A 24,586-nucleotide genomic window follows, 5' to 3' on the forward strand; every position below is an offset into this window, starting at 1 on the left:
AGTCCAGCATCAGTTGGTTGACTGAACCGGACAAACAAACCAATGCTTTTAACAAGTGTTTCCAAAATTAAAAATGTAACCCTATGTTGCATTATTTCATGCGATACTCTTATGTAATCGATCACTATACTTTACTTTCTCACCGACAAACACACACCTTCATAATTTCACTTTGATTTGGACTCTTGTTCATTCGATCACTGATTTTCCTTTGATTTCACTTCATTTTGTGTTTGTGTGCCATTACTGTTCTCTTTCCTGATAATGTTTTTGTCCAAGACTGGACACTTTTATATATGCTGTGTCATGTAACATATAACGGCTAACTTAAGTGCCAAAAACCAATGTATTCCTGTTTCATGGTTGAACCTGCATTTTGTAACAACATGCAACGTAGAGTTAATTCTGCTCTTCTTTTCTCAATCAAGGGCCAAACAGTCCAAAATACAACGGTAATTTCTCATTTCACACACACTCTTTTTAGTATAATGCAAGAGAAAGCACAGGAGAGTATTTTATTTAGTCTTACAGAGTGCTTACCAGAGGCCACTGATTGATATATAGGTTCTTTTGTTACTGTTAAGCAAAGACAATAAAAGACGTTTATTCGCTATTACTTTAGTGCGCAGCTCATAGAGGTTTATAATGAAAAACCATTTCTCTTCCTACAGCAAATCAGAAAACTGAGGAGAGAGCTGGATGCTTCTCAGGAGAAAGTGGCGACCCTGACCTCTCAACTGGCAGCCAACGTGAGTGTGATGCAAAAAAAAAAAAATCTCTTCCATTTATTTTAAATTTAAACGCATAATATGCGCCTGTGCTGCTGCAAACTAAAAAATAACAATGCTCATTTTGAAAGTAATATACAGAAAATATATATATTTAATATAATTAGTGCTGCCAAACGATTAATTGTGATTAATCGCATCCAAAATAAAAGTATACTTATGTATATACAAATACAAACACATGCATGTATATATTTAATTAAAATATGTTATGTTGATACATTAAATATATTCATTTATACTATGAAATATATTAAATTAAATATAAAAATTACTTTACACGTAAATACTTTCAAACTTTCAGAAACATCTCTGCATTTAAATGCACAGCAGTGAGTTTTAAAGTTAAACTGTTCACAGTCGGTATGTTTGGGAATTTGACTTGTCATAATCTGAGTTGTGCATTGAAAGCAGCACAAAATCCCCGACGTTTAATTTTTGACTGGTATTCTGAGAAGTCTTACTTTGTGTCCCTACACTGTCAAACTAGGACATTGCGTTTCACTGCGTCACATTAGATTTCTGTGTGAAGGCTCCACCGGAAGAGAGCAAAGTTTGGACCTGGCTTAGCTTTACTCACTTTGCCGCCTCTGGAGTGACGGAGGCAGGTGTGATGAAGGGCTCGGCTCTCTGACAGTTCAGTGAGAAGTGTGACAGAGCATGAGACAGTTGCTGTCTCTCCACTCGACCTCCTCTGTGATTTGTGTTTGACAGGAATCGTGTATGGGAGAACGGCTCCGAACTACGTCTATTCAAGTCGTACAATAGTTGAGTGAATTGAAACGTCTGCTCTCCAGTCGGATGTTTTTGAAATTCTCAGTGTCAGAACAACTTTTGAGAGTTGGTGTTCATTGCTCGTGGATTCGAAAGAGTTTCTTTCTGTTGAATCCTGTTGCTCCACGGCAAGATGGTTTATTAATTTAACGATGAACTAGCTACGAAGAAACATATCACGTAAAGATGAAATGTTGGTACATTTGGACCCAAAGTTAATTTAAACACTAAACACAGATGCCTGATTTCCATTCCATTAGATATCAAACCAATATCAAACGTTTTCTTTTTAAATTTAGCACAAGCATACTTTTTGAACAAAACGCTTGACGCCTGTGTGAACTTGAGAGAATCTTCCAATATAAAATTAGCTACAGATTACAAGCAAAAGGTACAAAATTTGCTCTAAAGAGTAGGGTAAGTATCCGAGATTGGACATGAACCTTCAAAGTTTCTTTTATCCACAATTTTTAGCCCACCCCTTGGACAATCTCTGTCTCGTGTGCATTTGTGTATGTAGTTCTGTGGTGTTTTGCTGTGTGAAAGAGCTCAAGGATGGCTGTGGCTAATAGTGGTAAATGCTTGAGCTAGTTCGCTGTTTTGGCCGCAGCAAAGAGAGCCCAAATCAGTTTGCTCAGATGTTGTCAATATGGCTGCAAAACATCTGGATTTCATCACGTCCGCGCAAGGTAGGGTGATACCATGTCATGTGACTTTATTTATGCGGTTTAACGTAGCGTTTTGGTGCATAGCATAGTAACTGTTATGTCAAAATGTCCACCTTGAGATTATAGACTGGCGAGAGTTTGTGTAGAGGGATTTGTGTGCCAGGCACCTTTGTGTACGGTTTCTTCCTGTTTCAGGTGTGCTTGACTGGGCTGACAGACTCGGCGTGGACAGGTAGTTGAAGGAATATAAATGGATGGACAAACAGGTCAGGGCAGGGCACGTCGTAAAAGTGTGTTTATAGAGGCGCTCTCCCATTAGAGTCACTCAAGCATTTGGCATTGTGCCTCTCAGTGTTCGCTTGGCTTCACTTCCTGGCAGGCATTTTAAATGGTATGTACCAAGAACCTTTTCAATACAGCTCTGCTTACTGATGAAGACGAAATGAAAAAACACAGTGATCTTTAGGCTTACAATATTAAATATTAATTTACAGCTGTTTAAAACTTTTAAATAACAAGAAATAATCAAGATTTGTTCAAAGACATATTTATTTATTTTTACTTTATTTTATTTTTTTGCTAGTTTTACAAAAGCTCTGACTATTGCATTGTGCATTTTGTTTTTGTTTTGTGTCAATTCTAAAAAAATGACACAAAATTATTTTCATGCATTACATCTAAGATTGTTTCATTTCTTGAACATTCGTATATTCTCCTTAGCGTTCATTGACATCAGACGTCTTTTCAGAGTAGCTGAGGTCAGCGTTAGAGACGTCTCCTCCACCAAAGCCCTGGGGCCTTATGTTCAGACAAGCCTTAGACATTGTGGATCCTTTGAACTCCATCGCAGTAGCTTAAACCTGAAACATGCTTCAAAGCCCTTGGCAACTGTTGAGTAGTTCACAGAACTATTCAGCTTGCCGGTGCAGTATAGATCAGAATTACCCAGGAGGAACTCTCTGGAGACTAGGTGGATACAATAATATATACTTTTTCGTGCTCAGGTACCCAGAGTGTGTTTTAAGTTTTTATACACGGAAGGATAAACCTAATAGACCGGTGAATGTATAACGCAGGTCTCACCTCGTCTCACTTGTTTTACACCCACTGCATTCACACTACAGGTTTCAAACATGCAATGTGAGTCGATTGCTTTCTTTGGAATGGGACACAAGTATGCTTCTTAGCATGAGGCTGTATTCTGCATACTATTTAAAATGATGATAAAATGAGGAATGCATTGGCTGGTGATTTTAAACTGCAGCTGGCAATGTATGTCATTTAAATCAGCAAATATTGACCATTTGAACTTTTCTGAAATATTGCCAGTTCTGTCAAATCAAAGAAGAAAATAAGGATAAAAATGTAGAATTTTACTTCTAGTTTAAAAAAAATTAAATGTCAAGTATAATATTAAATAATATTAAGTGTATGATATTAAAATCTTAAAGGTTTAGTATTGGCAAGATGTATTACAATTGATGCTTTAAAGTGTTAATTAAAATGTAGAATAAATTAATTAATTTAAAAAAAAATTACAAAAGAGTTAATGCTGTTGTTTTGAATTTTCTGTTCATCAAAGAATCCTGGAGAAGAAAAAAAATATTGAAAATTAGATTAAAAAAATAATACTAATCACAGTTTCCACGCAAAATATTAAGCAGCAACACTGTTAATAATCAGAAATGTTTAAGAGCCAAAAAAGCATATTAGAATGATTTCTGAAGTATCATGTAACTGTGTAAAATTCTAAATGTATTGCAAAATAAATAATTTTAAATTGTTATAATATTTACAGTAATACTATTAGTATTTGTTTTTTCTTCATACAACTTCTGCACTGAACTTTGATAACCTTGAACCTAGTTGCAAGTTTCACTTTGCAACAGTTTGTCCCAGAATTCGGTCTGGATTACCCAGTGGATTTGGTGAAGTATCTTATGAGAAGCTTGTGTTAAACTCTGTGTGTGTTTTGACAGGCACACCTGGTGGCGGCGTTTGAGAAGAGTCTGGCGAACATGACCTGTCGACTGCAGAATCTAACCATGACAGCGGAGCAAAAGGTAGGAAAGGTCTTAATGAGTACAATAGCTCCAACGTTTCAGACGTTTTCAATGTCAGTTGAGATTCAGTAGCACATACCGTATTCTACAAATCAGAAAATAAATATTACGTTCTTCCAAACCTCCCTCAGCAAAACCATCCAGTCATGTAAATGTAACCTTCAGGTTAAAATGTGAAACTGCTCCCTTAATTTGCACAAAGCACCCTCATCGACTTAATGAGTTCCTGCCGCTGTTAATCCCTCTTGAATAAACCATCAGAGATTACAGAGGGACGTCTTTGTTAAAGCGGCCTGACTTTCAATTAAAAAAGAAACGTTCAAAATCCTAACCTCTGCATATAGAGACCGCGTGGCGGTGAAATAGCAAGGTTTGGGCCCCGTAGCACATGCTCGTTTTCTCAGATCAGCGGGGCGCTTATGTCCACATGTGCTTTTTTGGCTGGAAACATCTGATAGGGGAATCAGACAGCTGGCGGGACGAGGGAGAGTTTGCATTCAGCATACAAAAGAGTTTGTGTAGGGTCAAAAACTGAAAATGCCATGTGGCTCCCTTCCTGTCGAGTGATTCTGAAGTTAAGCTGATGAGATATTTTGATTAGCAATGTTTGCTGGCATCACAAGTATTACCGTGCATGCTGAAGAGTTCGGGATTTGAACAAACCGCTTACCGTATAAGTGTTTAACTTCAGCCCTGAGCTACAGACATTAATCACGATCATGTGGCTTGATGGGAAGAGGTGTGCTTTTACTTTTCTGAGCAATTAAGGTAAGTGGCTCGTATTCAGCGTGTTTGTGTGGTTGTGTTGTAGGAATCCGAGCTTGCGGAGTTAAGAGAGACCATCGAGGCATTGAAAGCTCAGAACACAGATGCTCAGACGGCCATTCAAGTGGCCCTCAACGGCCCCGATCACGTTCACAAAGGTGCTGCTTGCATACATTGAAATCTGTCAGAACGTCTGTTTAAATTAATAAATGAATATTAAGGTGCAGTCAGACCAAGTCCGCTCATCTCATGTGAAAGATTTTGTAGCGTGATGAAGTTGGTTGTACAAATTCTCCACATTGACCAGCAGAAAGATGCTTGGCTTGAACGTGACTTGTGAGGACTTCTGTTTTAACGTGGCATAAGATCACAAGACATTTTTCTTGATTTCCATGACAAAGTAACACATAAAGCCCTAAATGCCCTGTAAAATAGACAATTTAAATCAGTTCCTCAACTTTTAACAGAAGAAAGAATCTTTTTAAGTGCTTATGTAAAACTGTAAGCTTCATGTTTCTGATCTTGGCCTCGTTCACTTCTTTTTTAAGTATCACTGTAACTCAAAAATGTGTTTTTATGCATTGACCATTGTGTGTGTGTGTAGCAGATCTGAGGATCCGTCGACAGCACTCGTCAGAAAGCATGTCCAGTATTAACAGTGCAGCCAGTCACTCCAGTATGGGTAGTGCCAAAGATGCAGACGACAAGAAGAAAAAGAAGAAAAGCTGGGTGAGTCACTGCACAAGGCTTAATCATGACACAACAAGACTCGTCCACATTTAGAATGATGACTACAACTGTGATGAAAGACAGAATTTAAAATAAAAATCATTTGAACTTCAGCGCCCTAAAATGCAGACGCATTAGCAAGATTTATACAAATATACTGTCTTCACTACAACAAAATAGAAGTAGCATAATGCATTCAAATAAACTATAACTTTACTCAAAACTACATTTTCAGCATTGTTTTTGCAATGAAAGGTTATTTTAGTGACCTTAAGGTTTTATAATCAGAAATAAATTTTAAACAGATACTTTGTATTGAAGTACAGTTTTGTTTTTTTGCCTTATATATTTAACATACTTTAATATTTAAATTTACATAAAATGTGATTTTCTTGTCTGTAAAATAATATTACCATGTAACCATTCATACATTTCGTTAATATCTAATGATCTCCATGCATTTTTAAATGCAACCTTTATTACATTTAGGGGCAAATGCTTGATAAATGGTTCATAAAAGTTATGACGTTGACCCATATCTATATATTAATGCCATCAAACAATTAATAACAATAAATGGCATCTAAAATAAAAGTATTCATTAACATAATTTACATGTGTATACTGTACATTATATATGCATCTAATAAACATATATGTATTTAAGAAATATATGTTATGTTTATATGTTTCAAAATATTAATATAAACATGTTTTCTAAATATACACATGCATGTGTGTGTGTTTATATATACATAATAAATATACACAATATATTTATTATGTAAAATTCTGTAGGTATTATTTTGAATGAGATTAATCAAGACAGCACTACTATGCTTTAATGTGTTTTAAGTATTTGGCAACTGTTTTTACAACCTTGACTAATATCGCAAAAACAAAATAAGTAGAAAAGTGTGTCTTGATAATGCTTTTATTAAAATCTTCTACTATGAAGATATTTTAATCCAGTCATCATTCTACTAGTGGCATCTGCTCTCAGTTTCGACTTTGGGAACATGAAGTACACGTAGCACAAACATTTCTGCCATTTCACCCCCTTCCGGCTATCTCTCCCTCTTTCTCGCCCCCTCTCTCACACTTTCTCTGTCTCTTACTTTCTCACCACACCACCAGGGCAAGGATAGAGGACACAAGGTGACTATAACACACCCTCAAACTCTCCTGCATGCCCTTATGGGGGACCCGACATGCCCGTCCCACTTTTGCCCCACCACTGGCCCCTCGAACCCCTGAACTGCCTCACCCTTCAGTGCTTACCCTTGAAAAAAACAATCTTTATATCTTCTTTTCACTCAAAAAGCAGTCATTACGGATGATGCATTTGTGCACAATTGCGCATGTTTTACTTCCAGTCTGCTGTTCTAGCTCTAGTTACAGATTTATTATCTCCTAACGCTAGCGGGCCGTTGTTTATTCTCATTTAGGGTGTGCATTAAGTCAAGAGCACTTGAGGTAAACAGCTGTTTGAAAAACATTGGCGCTGTGTGCAGCTACTTGCGTTATGGCTACTTTTCCTTGAGCTGCCCTGGACTCTCGTAATGAGAGCAGAGCTCAAACTGAGCTCATAAATACAAATCACCTCTTTATTTATGCGCCCATTAATTATTCATCTGCATAATTTGAGGCAGTGTGGCCTCTGGATTCAGAGACTCTGGAAATGCTGCTCAAAGGTGAAAGACGGAGAGAAAGCAAACTAAAGAGCGAGTGAGTGAGACGAGGGTTTCAAAACAATATATTCATAACAGGGCTAAACAATAAGGACGCGTTGTGAGAGTATCGTATAACAATTCGATTCATATTTCCAAATATTTCTAAAAATACTAAATCTAGATTCGTTATTTCGTTTAGCATTGTCACTTCACTCCGTTCTGTGATTGTTTACATTTCTTGTGTATATTACATATTTCGATTAAAATATATTATAATATTAAATGCAATTAATACATACATATATGTATGTACGCTTTTTATTGTATAAGATAAAAAGATATATATTTATGCTCTAACACACAGCTCCATGAGTCATTCAGAGCTAATCAAATGGACAATGAATAAATGCTGCCGCTGTGTCTGATTATTCTGGTCCAGCGGTGTTCGTATCAGTCAGTGGTAACAGTGAGTGTGTTTTGTCCATAGGTGGCTGATTCCATCCCCGCGCAGGTCAGTGTTTCCACATCCCGCATCACTGCGGCCGATTGCCTCTGATAACCTTACCCCCTAACCTAACCCTTACCCCCCTCTTCCCGAATCCTAAGTATTCCTGAAACGTGTGCATGACACCAGCATCCCCCGTCCCACTGACTACCAGTATGTTTCTGCTGCTTAATAAGTCGTGCTCAGCGAATTATACAAGCAAACCGTTAGCACTCCTTCCAAAATGTTCATATGATATATATAAATAATCATCCTTATTTTTAACATTTATCTTAAACTGACCGAAAATCCCCCATGTGCTGTGTTTATCTAGACAGGAACGCTTTCGGCATTGAATGCAATCCAGTATTTAGTTCTAGGTTACATCAATTCGGGAAATATGCACATATTTACGTTTGAATGCAAAAGGAAAAAAAGAAAAGGAATATTTCAGGCTACAAAAATACTTTTATCACAGAAAATAAATCACCCTGGAAAGCTTGTATATATAAAAAAAAACAAGCAAAAGAAAACTGTTAACAGAAATGCAATTACAGTGGAAATCTTGTACAGACTTTCTTTGTAGGTGCATTTCTGTGCACATTTTTTTCATTAATATTACCTCGTAAGGTAAATTATTTTCTGTGATAATTGGCAGCATACGAGTGAGCCAGAATATTTATATAATCATTTTTTTTTAATTGTTGCTGGAATATCCAGAGTGAGTACAGATACATAATCCTCCTGAGCTATGAATCTTTTTAATCCATTTCTTCAGAATGTTTTGAAACGAATCAGTGTTGTCTGGCGACATTAATTAACTCAGTCTTTATTAATGATATTATATTGATTTGTGTTGTTTGCTTACAGTTGCGGAGCTCTTTCAAGCAGGCCTTCAGCAAGAAAAAGACTAACAAGCCCCAGTCGTCTCACGATGAGATTGAAGAGATGACTGATTCTTCCCTTCCTTCTTCACCCAAACTACAACACACCAACAGACAGACCAGCACCACCCAACCACTGCGCTCATCGCCCTCCACCACAGAGTGAGTACAGACACGCATATATACAGTACATATACACCTCTGTCAAATCAGCTACATGCATAAAATATTTGCAGTGTTTTTATATATTTTGTGTCTATTTCAATGACAGACCTCACTAGCACATCAACGACCACAAATCATTTTTGTTTTCCATCAGTAACTTCCATTTTCTCTATGGTTTAATTATACTTTTTTTACTTTTTAACCTTATCTTGTACTTTCTTTTTTGATATTCGTATTTATATTTCATCCTTTCCCTTAATCATATCTGTATTCTGTCCCTGTTCCTCAATGTCATGTGTGTTTAGAAAGTGTTTTTGCGATAGCAAGTCCTCCCCCATTTGGATGCCAAAGAAAAAGTCAAATGGTCATGTGGTCTACAAGCACAGATCTCGGTAACAGGCACAGTGTGGCATGCTGGGAAGGGTTGAGAGTGTGCTGTGACTAAAATCACCAAAGTTAACCAAAGTTGTCCCTTCCCCTATTTTCAGTCACATTTCACAAGAGCATTTTATGACACAAACTAAAGTGAGTTTAACTTGCAAGGAAAAATGTACTAAATAGTGGAAACCTTTATTACAGTTATTATAAAAAAACTAATAGTTTAGGAATAAAATCAGGGATTGCCTTTGTCTGAAAACTTTTAATTATATATATATATATATATATATATATATATATATATATATATATATATATATATATATATATATATATATATATATTGCTTTAACTTGAATAATTTGCCCGTGCTTAATACTGGAAAAAATTCTTAGGAGTTCCACTTCCTGTTTGTGTTGGTAATGTGCATAATTTCTAAAGCTGCATTCTATTTAACTAAAAATGTTGGAGTTTCTTACCTGAAAAAACCTGACAGAATGCTACTAAAAAGTGGAAAATGTGGAAATTCACAACTCAAAGTATGGAGATGTGTGATGTCAGTTGAACTTGGTTGCACCCAAGAAAAATGACACAGTTAATACTAAACATTTACTACTTTACCTCTCATCTTTCAAAAAATTGAACGATGTTTCAGAGATATCAACAACAAATACTTGTGTCCAACCTTGAATGGAATGCAGCAAACACCCCTCACAAGTATAAAACACAAAGCCCAGAGTGTATATGTGTGCATCAAAGTGTTTGTGTACATAAATATTCTGACCACGTCTAATACTCCAGGAGTTTGTTGTGCATTAAACCCACCTGTGTTTTGTAGCTCTCTTGGATGTGTAACCGTGTTGTGACTCGCTCCTCCCTGTACGGTGTGTGTTTTTGTGCAGACTGTGTGAATGTACAGAGGCTGAGGCAGAGATTATCCTCCAGCTGAAGAACGAGCTGAGAGAGAAGGAGCTGAAGCTGACTGATATCAGACTGGAGGCGTTAAGCTCCGCCCACCACCTTGACCAGATACGAGAAGCTATGAACCGCATGCAGGTACGCACACACACACACACACACACACACACACACACACACACACACACACACACACACATCCTGACTCACTCCAGAGCTCTGCAACATTATAACAATGCCTAGTGTATTCTTACAGTGTTTTTGTGCAGTGCAGTAATTTATGGAAATCTGAGTAACATTTTGTGCTCATCAAGGATTTATGTGTTTAAATGAAAAAATAAAGAAAGAAAAACAGTACTATTGTGAAAAATTAAAGCAAGTTAAAAACTGTGTTTTCTATTCCAATATATTTTAAATTGTAATTCATTTCTGTGATGGAAATGCTAAATTGTCAGCAGCCATTGCTCCAGTCTTTAGTGTTGAAACCATAATACATTTTTAGGATACTTTCATGAATACAAAGTTCAAAAGAGAAGCATTTATTAAATTTTATTAACTTTAACGTGAGCTATTCATTTCTTTAACAAAAACCTTACTAACCCCATGCTTTAGAACAGTCTATGTAGTAATAATAATAAATACATTTTAATTAATAAATAAATACGTTTTAATATTATGGCAAATCACACTATTATGATACACTAATAGCAGTGATACACGGAAAGCACTAATAGCAATGACAGGTAAATCATAAAGCGTTTCTGGAGTCCCATATACTTTTTTTGAATTGATTTATTGAAACTCTTTGCTGGCAAATACTCGTGTTACCTTGTTCTACAAAGTCAGACCGCATGATTTAAAGTTGTTACAGAGGGACTGAATGACTAAGATCACAGAAACTGTTGATAAAAGGGCTAAATTGCTCTAATTCCAAGATAAAACAACCAGACGGAGTTGTTTATACTTTTGAAGTATCTGTCTGAGCTTCCCCTGAGCTCCGGTTTGCAGCGCATGGCACACAAGACTAATCTAAAGATTAAAGAAATCTTTAAACTAACTTCTCACAGTCATTAAAAGCATTTAGAAACTTAGACAACGGAAAGCAAGTATTAATCTTCATTCAGTTTTGAAGCGTGTGGGCAAAGTTACTTAACTTTCCCCTGCTTAATGTTACCAAATATGGATTTTTTTAGTCACTTAATATTGTGTGTGAATTTAATATGTGGTTCAGTTCAATTTGAGATACGTGCATATATTTGTAAACTGTTAACATTACCTGTTTTTTAAATGCAGAATGAGATTGAGCTGCTGAAGGCTGAGAACGACAGACTGAAGTCCAGCGGTAACACCACACCTGCTGCCACCCCTGCTAAAACAGCCCGCCCCCCTTCAGAAACCTCCAGCACATCCTCCTCTTCCTCACGCCAGTCTCTGGGGCTGTCGCTGAACAACCTCAACATCACAGACACCATTATGTCAGGTTAGACTTTGTTACTGAGTCTAACAATGTCTGTATGAAGTGTGCAACATCAAAATGCGGCCCTGTCTTTGTTTTGAAAGATTTTATTTGTTATGGAAGCAGCTAGAATTTAAATAATTTCAAAATATAACAAAATATGTCAAATATAAAATACTATGCATCAAAAGTGCATCAAAAGACATTTTTCAGATAAATAAAGTATATACACTATGAATAGGCATAAAGAAATACACCAGTGATGTCCACTTTTTAACATTAATTCAACTTATTATTACTTTATTATTAGTGTTTTGGTGATACTTGATGCACAGTGTTACATTAGTCCTTCCTTGCGAGACTTGATTCTGTTTGGCATACAAGGTCGCCATTAAAAAGCATTGCGAGCAAACTCGATACATATAATCTTCTCGGCCCACGTACATATTTTTCGAACTGATGATTTCGTTTTTCCACCAGTGTGCTCGGGCTCACAGACCGCAGTGTAGATTTGCATATGGCCGTATTATTGATGATTGTGCTTTGGCGCTGATGAAAACTCTGGCACGGGGAAAGAGCGTTTCACAGCTGCGCAGGAAAAGAATGAACCCAGCGAAGAGTGAAATGGCCTCTTTTCTGTAAGGGGGGATTTGAACGGCGGGCCTGTGGCCACGTCTCGGGACAGGTTGGCGGAGACTCGTTTGGACTCCGGCTAATTAAAAGTAGTGACTTCTGCGTTCTCTCAGGACTTTGGACTGCTTAATTGATGGAGAGATGTGTGGAGGAGCGCTAGAGCGTGGGCAGACGTGCGGTGGAAGGACGTTATCACCCCTCTGCAGAGCAGCGTGCCAGACGAATACAAAGCGCTTCCCTCCCGCCCATTCTTTCGCCGCACTCCTCCACTAACAGCCTTCTTCCTGTATTCAAAGCCCTGTTAAAACCAAACGGCTCTGCTCCACAGACGGCAAAGCTTAAAGGAGTCGGCGTTTAACAACAGTCAAAACTGAACATTAGTGTCTTCGCTCGCAGAGAAAAGTTCTTCTCCCCCACAGTTAATGACTCATTAGGTCTTTTGAGTTGTTCAGGCTTTGATATTTGCATCACGAAGTGAGTTTAAAGTTTGCTTTTGTGTGCACAGATATTCTGCTGGATGACGGCTACGAGGGCAATCTACGGAAAGAGGGCCGAAGTGTCCGTATAGTGGTCACCATCAACAGCGACTCCAACAAAACCAAGGTTTAGAGTGACTTCAATTAGTCCGTTTTGATTACAGTAGCTATTCTGATGCATAAACAATACCTTATGAGCATCAACTCACATCCTCTCATTATTTCAGGCTATGCAGATGAAGCAGTATCTGATTGGTTCCATTGGCGTCAGTGGCAAGACTAAGTGGGATGTTTTGGATGGTGTAATACGCCGCTTGTTTAAGGTGCCAGTTTAGCCTCTTGCTAAATTAATTTCAAACGCCATATTTCAGATCTAACAGATTCATCCGCTTGGATTTAGGAGTATGTGTTCCGCGTGGACCCATTGACCAGTCTGGGCCTGAACTCGGATAGCATAGTGTGCTACAGGATGGGGGATGTGGTCCGATCTCATGCCTCTGAGGTTCCTGAACTCTTGCCATGTGGATATCTGGTGGGTGACAACAACGTCATCACAGTCAGTCTCAAAGGTAAGGAACCTTTCTTGAAGAGTCCATAAAAGAGGTCAAATGTGCTGCAAAGATCTGAAGCAAGTGTCTTTTTGTTCGTGTAGGTGTGAAGGAGGGTAGCATTGATGACCTGGTGTTTGACACACTGATTCCTAAGCCCATCATTCAACGCTACTTAAACCTGCTGATGGAGCACCGTAGAATTATACTGTCTGGTCCCAGCGGAACCGGAAAATCCTACCTAGCCACTAAACTAGCTTACTACATCATCTCCAAGACTGGTCAAGAGGTGACCGACACTAACCTGGCTAGCTTCAATGTGGACCAGAAATCAAGCAAGGTACGTAGTCCCGGTCTGGGATACGGGTTTTCGTAAGGAATTTGTAAAGTGTGGCGCTAGTGGAAATAAATGGCATTGCAAAAATAAAGCGGACTGAGACTGAAGTTTGTCTGAATTATATGCATGTTACAAAATAAATTTGACATTAGTATTTAAATAGGTTTTTCTGCAGATTGTAACACTTAATGGGCTTTTGCTTTCTCTTTAAGCAGGATCTTCGGCAGTACCTTTCAAGTCTGGCCGAGCAGTGCAACACAGAGGAGTGTGAGATCGAGCTGCCCTCCGTAGTTATTCTGGATAACCTCCATCATATTGGCTCCCTTAGTGACATCTTTAATGGGTTTCTCAACTGCAAATATCACAAATGGTGAATATTCCTGTAAATTCCTGTGAGCTTATGTTTATTTAGCTTATTTAGGCAATAAGGTACAAGAGACCTGCTATACTGTGTGTATACGCTACCATTCAAAAGTCTGTGGTCAATAAGGCTTTACATTGACATTGCATGCATACACCTATAGACACTCGCTTATAAACTCAATCCATGCATATACACCTATAAACACTTTTTTGTCGATATGGTTCCATAAAGAACCTGTAACATCTGAAGAACCTTTCCGTTTCACGAAAAAATAATAAAGAGGGTTCTTCAGATTAATAAAGGCGAAGAAAGAGGTGGTTCTTTAAAGTACCTGTAACTGATTGGCTCTTTGTGGAACCAAAACTGGTTCTTCTATATAATGACTGCAAAGAACCTTTTAAGCACCTTTTATAATAAGCACCTAATAATAGTAAAATGGACATACTTTTTCCACACAGTTTAACATTGATTTAAAATTAAATTTGTATTAACTCAACATTTGAATTAACTATAATGTATTTAAGCTTTATTGACCTGTAAGCATTCAATACTGGAACCACTCTATGACACCCTTTATTGTAGGTGATCATATATAAATGATTTACATCTAATAATGTGCAACTGTTTTTCTTTCACAGCCCTTATGTCATAGGAACTATGAACCAGGGTGTGTCCTCATCTCCAAACCTGGAGCTGCATCACAACTTCAGGTACTGCTCTCAGATGGTCGTGAAAAACACAAACAGCATCCGATGGTTGTTATTTCAGCCTCTCGCCACTTGGGGGCCACAAGTGACCGTATTTCACATACGGCCCGAGAAAACGCACACATCCACGGATCTTCCCAGTCCTGTTTCCAATCTAATGTCAGAGCTTCTTTTCTTCAGGTGGGTGCTGTGTGCCAATCACACCGAGCCGGTGAAAGGCTTCCTGGGCCGATTCCTGAGAAGAAAGCTGATTGAAACTGAGATTGATAAAAACATGCGCAGCAACGACCTCATCAAAATAATCGACTGGATTCCTAAAACCTGGCAACATCTCAACTCCTTCTTAGAGGCTCACAGCTCCTCAGACGTCACTATCGGTAACACGCACAAAAAAGCATAAGCCACAGCTGATCAGGTTATTCTGCACAGAACAGAGGTGAGACATTTACTCTGTCGCTTCCAGGTCCTCGGCTGTTTCTGTCCTGTCCGATGGACGCGGACGGCTCGCGTGTGTGGTTCACTGACCTGTGGAACTATTCTCTGGTGCCATATCTACTGGAAGCAGTACGAGAAGGACTGCAGGTAAACATGCAGGCACACAAACACTCATGTATAGTTTTTTTCCTCACAGTTTGTAGCTAAAACTCTTTGTTATCTGCTTGGTTCGTTGCTCCAGCTGTACGGTAAGAGGGCGGCATGGGAGGACCCGTCCAAATGGGTGATTGATACCTACCCCTGGAGCTCGGCCTCCCTGCAGCATGAAGGCCAGTCACTGCTGCAGCTGCGCCCGGAGGACGTGGGCTATGATGGCTACAGCTCCTCTAAAGATGGAGCCGCCTCCAAACAAGTGTCTCAGAGCGACACCGAGGGAGACCCACTGGTAAAGATAGCTTCATAAAACGTAGCGCATCTACATAATACACTGCTGTTCAAAAGTTTGAGGTTGAATCAACAACTTTGTCGAATGCTATTCTTTTTTGTGTGTGTGTACTTTAAAATGTAGTTTATTTCTGTGATGGATGAATATTCAACATCATCATCATCTATTCATTCATTCAAACATTATCGCTATTATTATTATCATCGTCAGTGTTAAAAAACAGTGCTGGCTATTCCGTGCAAACTGGATGAATAGTAAGTTCAAGAGAAAAGCATTTGAATAAATATTTTGGAATATTATAAATATCCTAGCTGTTACGTTTGATCAGTTGCATGTGTGCTTGTTGAATAAAATCATCAATATATATAAAAAAGAGATTCATCCCAAACCTTTAACTGTAGTGTATGCTCTATGTTGTAAGATACTGAGAGAGACATTGCTAAATTTTGTCTTGCTAAATAACCAGCTCTTTTTCTATATATACTAGAAACTGCCTGAGAGCAGCAAGGTGAAACATGGCCAATATTTCAGAGAATGAGATAATATTTCATAGAAACTACGAAGCCTATGGTGCTATCTACATCAAATTACCACATACAATTTTTTTCTAAAATGTCTATGGATAATAAACACCAGGGGATCAGATAACCTCTCTGTTAGTGATAGCTGTGTGTGTTTGTGTGTGTGTGTGTGTTTGTGTGTATGTATGTGTGTGTGTGTGTGTGCGTGTGTTTGTGTATGTGTGTGTGTGTGTGTGTGTGTGTGTATGTGTGTGTGTGTGTGTGTGTGTGTGTGTGTGTGTGTGTGAGAGAGAGAGAGATAGCTGAGCTCTCTCCTACCCTCCTGGGGTCATCACTGTACTGTAAGTCTCTGAATATGAACGCTATGATATTAATGTCCTGTAGGTGGCACCACTTAGATATTTAGCACAAGCAGTGGGAATTCTTCATGAATCGTGACACATGGGCAGAACGAATGTGTTTGTAAATCATAACTAGCTAATCACGTAATTTGTTGCATTGTTCACAGAAATTTGTTCTAATATTATTTCATAAATTAGGCCCAGCATCAAAAAAATTTACGTTGTCAAAATGCTATCAACTGGATAATGCACTGAATATGATAACAATAACTTTGGCTTCCCGAGGTCAAAGGCACACCTTTAAACAAACATTATCGCGCCGTCTCATCCTGCTGTTTTTTTTTTTTTCTGAGAACAGACGTTCAGAGATTATAAGGTGACAAAACTGCTGTTGTTTGTTTAAATATCAGTGATTAGTTTGCTCTGATCGAGCACTTGTGTTTCTAGGTGACAGGGTTTTAATGTCGTAGTGTCTCTCTCTATTGTCCCTTTGTGTGAATGTCGAGGTACAAACATTTCATCCGTCTGTGTTTGATGCAGTGTTTGTCTTTGCGTTACACGTTATATTTACATTAAGCTAGCCGTTGATGTGATTTGTGTGTGTGTTTGTGTAAAACACTTTGTGGTTTATGTGCTGCACTGAAGTGGTGTGTCGTGTGTTTGTTCAGCACAGAGTTTCACTGGGGACTGTAACGTTTCAAAGTAACACTGCATGTGCTCTAATCAAAAGGACTTAGCTCAAAGAAATGCAGCGTTACTTTTTACATTTATCATCATTTGGCAAATAATTGCGGGCAAAACTCATTTCTAATTCATTTGAGTATATGCAAATATACAAGATTTCACAACAGGTACGAGTTGTTTCAAAATGTCGACCCTGTCTGACTTCTGTGTGAGCTTTGTTTTTATCGGTGGTCAGCTGACATTTTCTGCCTGCGAATTTCAGCTGAAAATTTGCTAATGTGACTGCATCTGAACATCCTGGCTTCTCGTGTTTCTGTTTCTGTTTTTTTTTACAGAACAACAAGTCCTGGCTATTCATTTTTGGTTTTTTAGTGCTTTCAAATGAGTAATCGTTTTTTGTACATAATATATGCATGTGCACTGTATATATTTATTATGTCTATATAAATGCACATGCATGTAAATGTTTCAAAAAATCTGCTATGTTTATATTTTATATATATATATATATATATATATATATATATATATATATATATATATATATATATATATATATATATATATATGTGTGTGTGTGTGTGTGTGTGTGTGTGAATATGAATATAGACATGTAAATATTTTGAAGATATATATTTTATGTGTGTGTATTTATGCATACTGTACATAAATATACACATACATATATTATGTAAATGCAAACTTTTATTTTGGATGCGATTAGTTGTTTGACAGCACTTTTTTTTTTTGTAACATTGCTTACAGTGATCTAGAAGACCAGTTGCTTTTTTTTTATTCTTTTTGTGAGTAAATATAGAGGTATGTTACCGGAAGAAGGACATTTCTCATTCAAATGCAATGTACTGCCTACTTTTCCCTCTTGAAAAGCAACCCAACGTGTGTTATTTGTGACCCGCAACCCCTGCCGAGTAACATATATCTTCCACATACGTCTTTCCCTCTCTGTGCATTAGATGAACATGCTAATGAGGCTACAGGAAGCAGCTAACTACTCCAGCGCCCAGAGCTGCGACAGCGACAGCGCCAGTCACCACGACGACCTTCTGGACTCCTCGTTGGAGTCCGCCCTCTAGGCCCCGCCCCATCGGAAGAAGTCGTCTTCTGACCGCTTTCAAACCAGAGCAAAGGGCCCACAGGACTTGCGCTTATGAAACAGGCTCACGAAACGCCTGACGCCTCCGGCGGTGAAAGGACGCGGAGTCCAGGACGCGGCGAATGAAAAGGTGCTGGTGGCGCACAAAAGTGTGTGCGCTCACGTAATTGAAAAAAAAAACAAAAACAAAAAAACTGGAATTTTAGTTAAGTTAGTTAAACATGTTTACAGAGGCAAGTGTTTATTTTGAATCCGCTGAGGCGCGAAAACCTAAAGGGCAACATTCAGTATCCTGACCTCAGTCGATAAACCGGTGCTGCCGTGGTGCCAAAACCAACACGCGGTTTACACTCATCTCGCCAGCACCCTTCACGAGCCGCCTCTAGCCGACAAGCACAAGCGTGCGACGCGTCATTACCGCTACTGTGAAACCCCGCGCGCAATCTCCACCCGTTTCACTGCCACGCGCACAGTGACCCGCAGCACCCCCCGCACCGCACCGCGTTCCGTTCGGCCGTTTGCGTGGTTCCCTCTCCTCTCCGCGGGCGCCCGTAGGGGAGCGCACCAGCTTCGTGAAGAAAAAGACCGGAAAATGGTGCTTTCCCGCTGCCTTAAACGTGCTGAGCTCCGGAGACGCGACGGCGTAGGGACAGAACCGATCGAACGTTTTCCTATAGATGCCACGTCCACATATTTTATTTTTGTTACAATTGGTGTAAAACGCGGCATTGCGATGGTCCAAATGTATAAAAAGTTTAAAAAAAAGAGAGATGTTTATGTAATCCCAGTTGAGCTGGGATCACTTGAATCGAGAGCACAAATCCGCTTCGCTAGCATGCCGTTTTTTTACTTTGCTATATGTGTGTGCTTGCACGCGGAAATGTTTTTGTTGTTTTCTGTTCGTTTTTATTTTTCCCGTTCGTGCGGTCGAAGAGTCATCCATCCCTTCTTTCGTTTGCTACGTGGGTTTTGCACAGTTGAAAAGGTGATTGTAAATATCCAAGTCTTGCACAGCCTCTTAAAGATGCACTCTTGCCCGGTCGGTATCGCGTTCCCGCTCTTTCTAGTTTAGCGTTCCGCTCTTGTGATTTACAGAGGAAAAAAAAAGAAAAATAAAGAAAAACAGCAAACCAGCAACCTGTCCAAACCGTATATGTCTTGTAACGACTGGTTAATATACAGAGCTCTAAACTGTACAGTGAGAGGTGAAGTGTTTTTCAATTTCAGAAAACTTTAGTGTCAGTTTACCGTTCAAGGGCGTAAAGTCATTTACCTCCGCAACGCATCAGAGCCCAAACCGCATCTCGACTCGCATAACGCTGTTACGCTTCCCGTCCTGGTCCCTTCGGACGTAAACCTCACTTAAAGACCCCTTGAATGTTTTACCGTAGATCCCGACTGCCGAAAATAGCCATCACTAAGAGTTTCTGACCGGACGGAAACGTGTGCGCATCCTTAAACGCGGGATGTTTATGAAAGACGAATACTGTACATTTTAAATGTGTATATCCGCTTGAAGTATTTTTTATCAGCTTTTAGGAGAGCGTAAAGGACCTCGAAACTCACAGGCAGACAAAAGGCCAGAAGTTGAGGAGCAGCGAAGTCAAATCAAGCGGCGTGGGTTTCGAGAAGTTTTTGAATAAGGAACTATTACAAAACAAACAAAAAAATGATTGGAAGACGCTTTAGATAAAACTGAGCCCGTGGTCACTTGGCCCAGCTACTAAATTAACAGCAGGCAAAAATGTCTCGGAAAAGTTAAGGTTATGGTGATTGGCGAATCCAAAGTAGTGGACAGTATTCGAGCGCGGATGCTCCTTACGCATCACCCGGTTTACCGTGAAAGACTTTTCCTGGGATTATATTTTAAGAGTTCGCACATGTTTACAGTAAACGAGTCTCTGCTTGCTTGACCCACGCGGTCAGGAGATACAAGGTGCTAAAGGTCCGCGTCCCAAGCCTTTACCGTGTCCAGCGTTCACCTTCGGACTCGAACCGACTCATCCTCACTGCCACAGTTTTACGGGCTTTAACCTTCGAGTCTTGTTTTGTTGTTGATTCGGGAAGGCGCTTCTTTTTGATTCCTCCGCGTTGACCTCCAGACTCCGTGACTCTGTGCCTGACGCTTCGCCCGTCGTACTCGACGGGAGCGCGGTCAAGGTTTCCAGCCGAACCTCAAACGCGAATAAAAGCGGTTGTCCACGGTACATCACAAGTCGTCTTTTCGTTTCCGTCGTGTTGTCGGTGAGCGCGTAACATCGAACCGCTTCGAAAATGTTTCTTTTCGGGTGGAACATTTGTTGGTAGATGTTTTATATTTTGTACATTTGTAAGTAACATATCATGTAAATAGAAAGAGACCACGATTTAATTCATCTGGGGGATTTTGTAGTCTTTGTAAAGCCCTAATAAATGGTATTTGGTGTCACCCGCGCATTGAGTGTTGGTTCATTATTTATATATTTATCAAAATGATTTTAGAATTATGTTTTGTCTTTTCTTTTTTGTTTGTTTGTTTTATCTGTATGTCACATTTTGTCTGGAAAAAGTGCTATTCCGTTCAGTTTTACCAATAAATGATTCACTCATGAACCTTGTTGTTGCCCTCTTGTGGTTCTGGAAGTGATGGACACGTCTGAACGTACATTTCTCTACAGCTTTTCGACCTTCAGGTGTATGATTTTTAATAACACCACTCCATGCATTAAGAAAGACATATTTAAAACGTGCACGTTTTTAAGACTATAAAAAACATGCAATATTTGTAAGGTGTTTATTTTGCAAAATTGCATATTGTCTCAAAAGAATATTACAGTGTATTCTTCGTGGAGAGTACATGTGATGTGACCTCGTGTCCATCAGATGCACTCTTCAGAAACTCTAATTTACGCATATATTTGTTTATATAGTAAATAAGTATCCATATTAGGATGCATTGCTACTCGTGGCTGCTAACGAGTGAATCAAACTATCAATAAATGTTTCGGGTGATCTGCGGTGTGATTTGTAGCCAGACAGGCAGGTCCTCAGCAGATAATTACATTAATTTACGAGCGAGCATCATCTTTGTTTTGTCCTCAAAAGTGGCAAAACCAGCACACTTTATTCAGTTAGGAGTCCATTAATAAAACTTGGAAACTTGAGGGTGTTTGTTCTCGTCGAACTAAATCAGTCTTTGTGAGATCACGAACGAGCAGATACCTCTTCCTAGAAACCCAAACAATGACCGTAAATATCAAGAGCCTGGTCTCCTAAAAATGAGTATAAACAGAACGCTAAATAAAAATATACGCAAAAAATACACTTTGGCGTATAAATGACACGCACGTGTTTGACGTGCATATAACGCTAAGTTTCGGTGTGCATGTGATATGAATATGAATGTGTGCATCTTATAAGCAACTTTCGCTCACATAGGATGCTCGTTTACCCCAGTCCTACTTGTGCGTAGCATATGCACGCCAAAGTGTATTTTTGCATATCAATACCACTTGTTTTCTTTTTTTATTCGGCGTACTATTTATACGCATGCTCACGCGATCGGGTAAATATCAAATGAGGAACGAGGCGTCTAAGCACTGCCTGTTTGGGATAGGTGTAGTTTAATGTACTAAAGAGCATGCGTCAGCATTCACTGCAGTGGACCCTTTGGTTGACAACTCATGCAATGCTAATTTTTTCCAAACTTTTCTCACGAAGAAACAAATCTATCATCATCCATCTTGGATTGAATAAAGGTAAAGTTGGAGCAAATGTTCATTTCTACCTTTTGTTCGGTTTCTTTTTGAGGAGTAAATTTATCTTCTGAAGTCTACTTATCTCATGACATCAAACCAGCAAGTATGAGATAAAAAAAAATGTCTTGGCCACGAGGAAGGTGTCTGCTTGCTTTCCAGAAGAAGTGATGAAAACCTTTAGAGTTTAGCTGAGTGTAGGGCTGATCGACGCTCTCCGTTCCCTTCCCAGCATCACCCCGAGCTTCAGTCTCTCTGGGCTTTCACTTGTCAGATAAATAAATGGCTTATCAGTGTCTAATTTCATAATAGCTAATTATTGATCTGCATGAGTTGGCAGTGTAATTGAAATGAGGCTGGAACATTGTGTCTCGGAGTGCTGGGAAAAGAGCCGACCTCACAGTGAATCATTCTCTCCGGTTCACAAAAGACGTCAGTAGATGTGTCCCCTCCGGCGGAGGAAGAATTTGCAGTAGATTAAAACTCTTTGCTATGTTGATGACATGAGCTGATTTGATTAGTGAGAACATTTTACCTTTTTACCTCAAATAGACTACGAGGTACGCTGGAAGACAATTCCCCGCAGCACCTGTTCTTGGTACAAATATTTTGTGTTATAACAAATTGGTACTTTGTCAAAATAAGCTAAAGAAAAAAGCTTATGCAGGAACATCTGATTCAAAAGTGTCACACAATTATTATAAACTATTCAGACTCTATTTACTGAACTTTTAACACAATCAGACAAAAATGTCTGCAGTCCTATATATATATATATATATATATATATATATATATATATATATATATATATATATATATATATATCATGCATGTATTAAATATGCTAGGCTATATTAAGCACAATAATTTCAAATGATGAAAAAAGTGATATATGGAATGAAAACCTTCAGTATGAAAAAAGTGTATTTTAATTAATTAGATAATTCCAATCGTCCTCCTATCTCTTGACATCAGGACATAGTCAGATTTACTAAAAACATATCATATTTTTATTTGCGTTCAGTTTTAAGGTGATTCTCTGATATACTGTACGTGAACATCTTTTAAAAACCGCTGGCAAATAAAGTTTTCGGTTTCAGTGAATCACTGGTCTAAAGAAAATTTTAATTTTTAAAATTCTCATGATCACGACTCGACTGCGTGTTGAGCTAATCAAAAGCAAAATAAATCAAGCACATATAAAATCTCTCATTTTCAGTGGGTTGTGAGTCGTAGAGGTCATTTGCTAATCATTATAATTCACGAAGACCCATGAGATCGTCTAAAATGAACAGAAAGCAGAGTTGCAGTGGTTGCATGAGAACGACAAAGTCTTTCCTATTAAAAAAAAAAACAACTTTTATTCAGAAATAATAAAAAGTGCCTTTGTGTGGCATAATGAGGTAAATTATAGCTTGAGCGGTCGGTGAAAATTACAGGGTGTCAGTCATTTCTGTGAGTTGCTCTTAAACACCCACATTAATTATATCAGCTTCACATCAGTCAAGCTTTTATCAGGTGGGTGTCTAAAAATCCTGCGCGTTGAATCGTTGTTTCAACGGAAATAGATTTCTGTGCCTCGTTTTTGTAAATAGGCTATTCGTTTTAAAATCAAGTGCAATGTTAAAACTTTGAAGTTTGGGGTCTGTAGTCCCACCCTGAGCTGAGAGATGCTACACTGAAGAGTCTCTATTCAGGCCCGTCGGTGGTGCTTTAAGGTGCAGGTTTCGTTTCTTCTTCAGACGAAACTCTCCAGAGGCGGACGCAGCCCTCCAGCGCTCGGCTGGTAACATGTATGAGGGCTGATAAGTGAAAAGAGCCGCTGTCAGGCAGATTTGTTTGCACGAGTTCAGGTCAAAGGCGTTATGGACAGCATGCCATCTCTGACTCCATCACATGCCTCTTGTATATCTTCTTACGATCCCAGAGGAGCTCCGAGCTCAAGAGGAGAGATAAGATGGGTGAGAATCTGGATGCAAAGATAAGGCAGAGGAGGGAGGCGGTGAAAGAGATCACATTCATGACTGCTAATCCCAAATAAATATGGGAAAATATTGGATTTTTATTTTTATTCCTTGGAAATAAACTAAATCAGTAAGCTTTAAGGAACCGTGGTGCATAGTTCATCATTTAGGACAGTTAAGGGGACTTGTTGGGCATGGGTCCCTAAAAACACATTATTATTTTTATAAACATCTTTTTGAATGCACTTTGGATGATTCGGATTATCTTGCTTTTCAGACTAGCGGAAAGAAGGCTACATTTAAGCGATTTAAGTGCAGTGCAAATCATTTTCATTTAAAACGACGCGCTTATTAGAATCAGAACTATTAACGAGTGAATCACTCCGCCCGTTCATTTGATTTAAACGAGCCGAGTTCGAACGAGTCTGAATCGATTCGCGATTCGGTCAGAGTCACGCTGACAGCTCACGCGCGGCTTTTAATCTCGTGGAGCGGTTTCTTTCAGCGTTTAAAGTCTTATCGGACGTCTTTAAAA

The 24,586-nt window shown here is 38.9% G+C and overlaps 1 protein-coding gene across 1 annotated transcript in view; it reads left to right on the forward strand.

The window, feature by feature from the left end:
* nav3 (neuron navigator 3) overlaps positions 1 to 20,942 on the forward strand; it is a 125,730-nt gene extending 104,788 nt beyond the window's left edge. Inside the window, 21 exon segments of the mRNA XM_043236579.1 lie at positions 429 to 452; positions 672 to 749; positions 4,210 to 4,293; positions 5,105 to 5,216; positions 5,663 to 5,787; positions 6,925 to 6,945; positions 7,948 to 7,971; positions 8,815 to 8,990; positions 9,299 to 9,385; positions 10,274 to 10,427; positions 11,583 to 11,769; positions 12,884 to 12,981; positions 13,082 to 13,177; positions 13,255 to 13,423; positions 13,507 to 13,742; positions 13,955 to 14,109; positions 14,742 to 14,813; positions 14,991 to 15,187; positions 15,274 to 15,392; positions 15,487 to 15,690; positions 18,211 to 20,942. Of these exon segments, the coding sequence (XP_043092514.1) occupies positions 429 to 452; positions 672 to 749; positions 4,210 to 4,293; positions 5,105 to 5,216; positions 5,663 to 5,787; positions 6,925 to 6,945; positions 7,948 to 7,971; positions 8,815 to 8,990; positions 9,299 to 9,385; positions 10,274 to 10,427; positions 11,583 to 11,769; positions 12,884 to 12,981; positions 13,082 to 13,177; positions 13,255 to 13,423; positions 13,507 to 13,742; positions 13,955 to 14,109; positions 14,742 to 14,813; positions 14,991 to 15,187; positions 15,274 to 15,392; positions 15,487 to 15,690; positions 18,211 to 18,330 (2,538 nt within the window). The 3' untranslated portion in view covers positions 18,331 to 20,942.
* Positions 20,943 to 24,586: the final 3,644 nt, after the last annotated feature.

Source organism: Puntigrus tetrazona, chromosome 4 (genome assembly GCF_018831695.1).
Source record: "Puntigrus tetrazona isolate hp1 chromosome 4, ASM1883169v1, whole genome shotgun sequence".
NCBI classification, from domain to species: domain Eukaryota; kingdom Metazoa; phylum Chordata; class Actinopteri; order Cypriniformes; family Cyprinidae; genus Puntigrus; species Puntigrus tetrazona.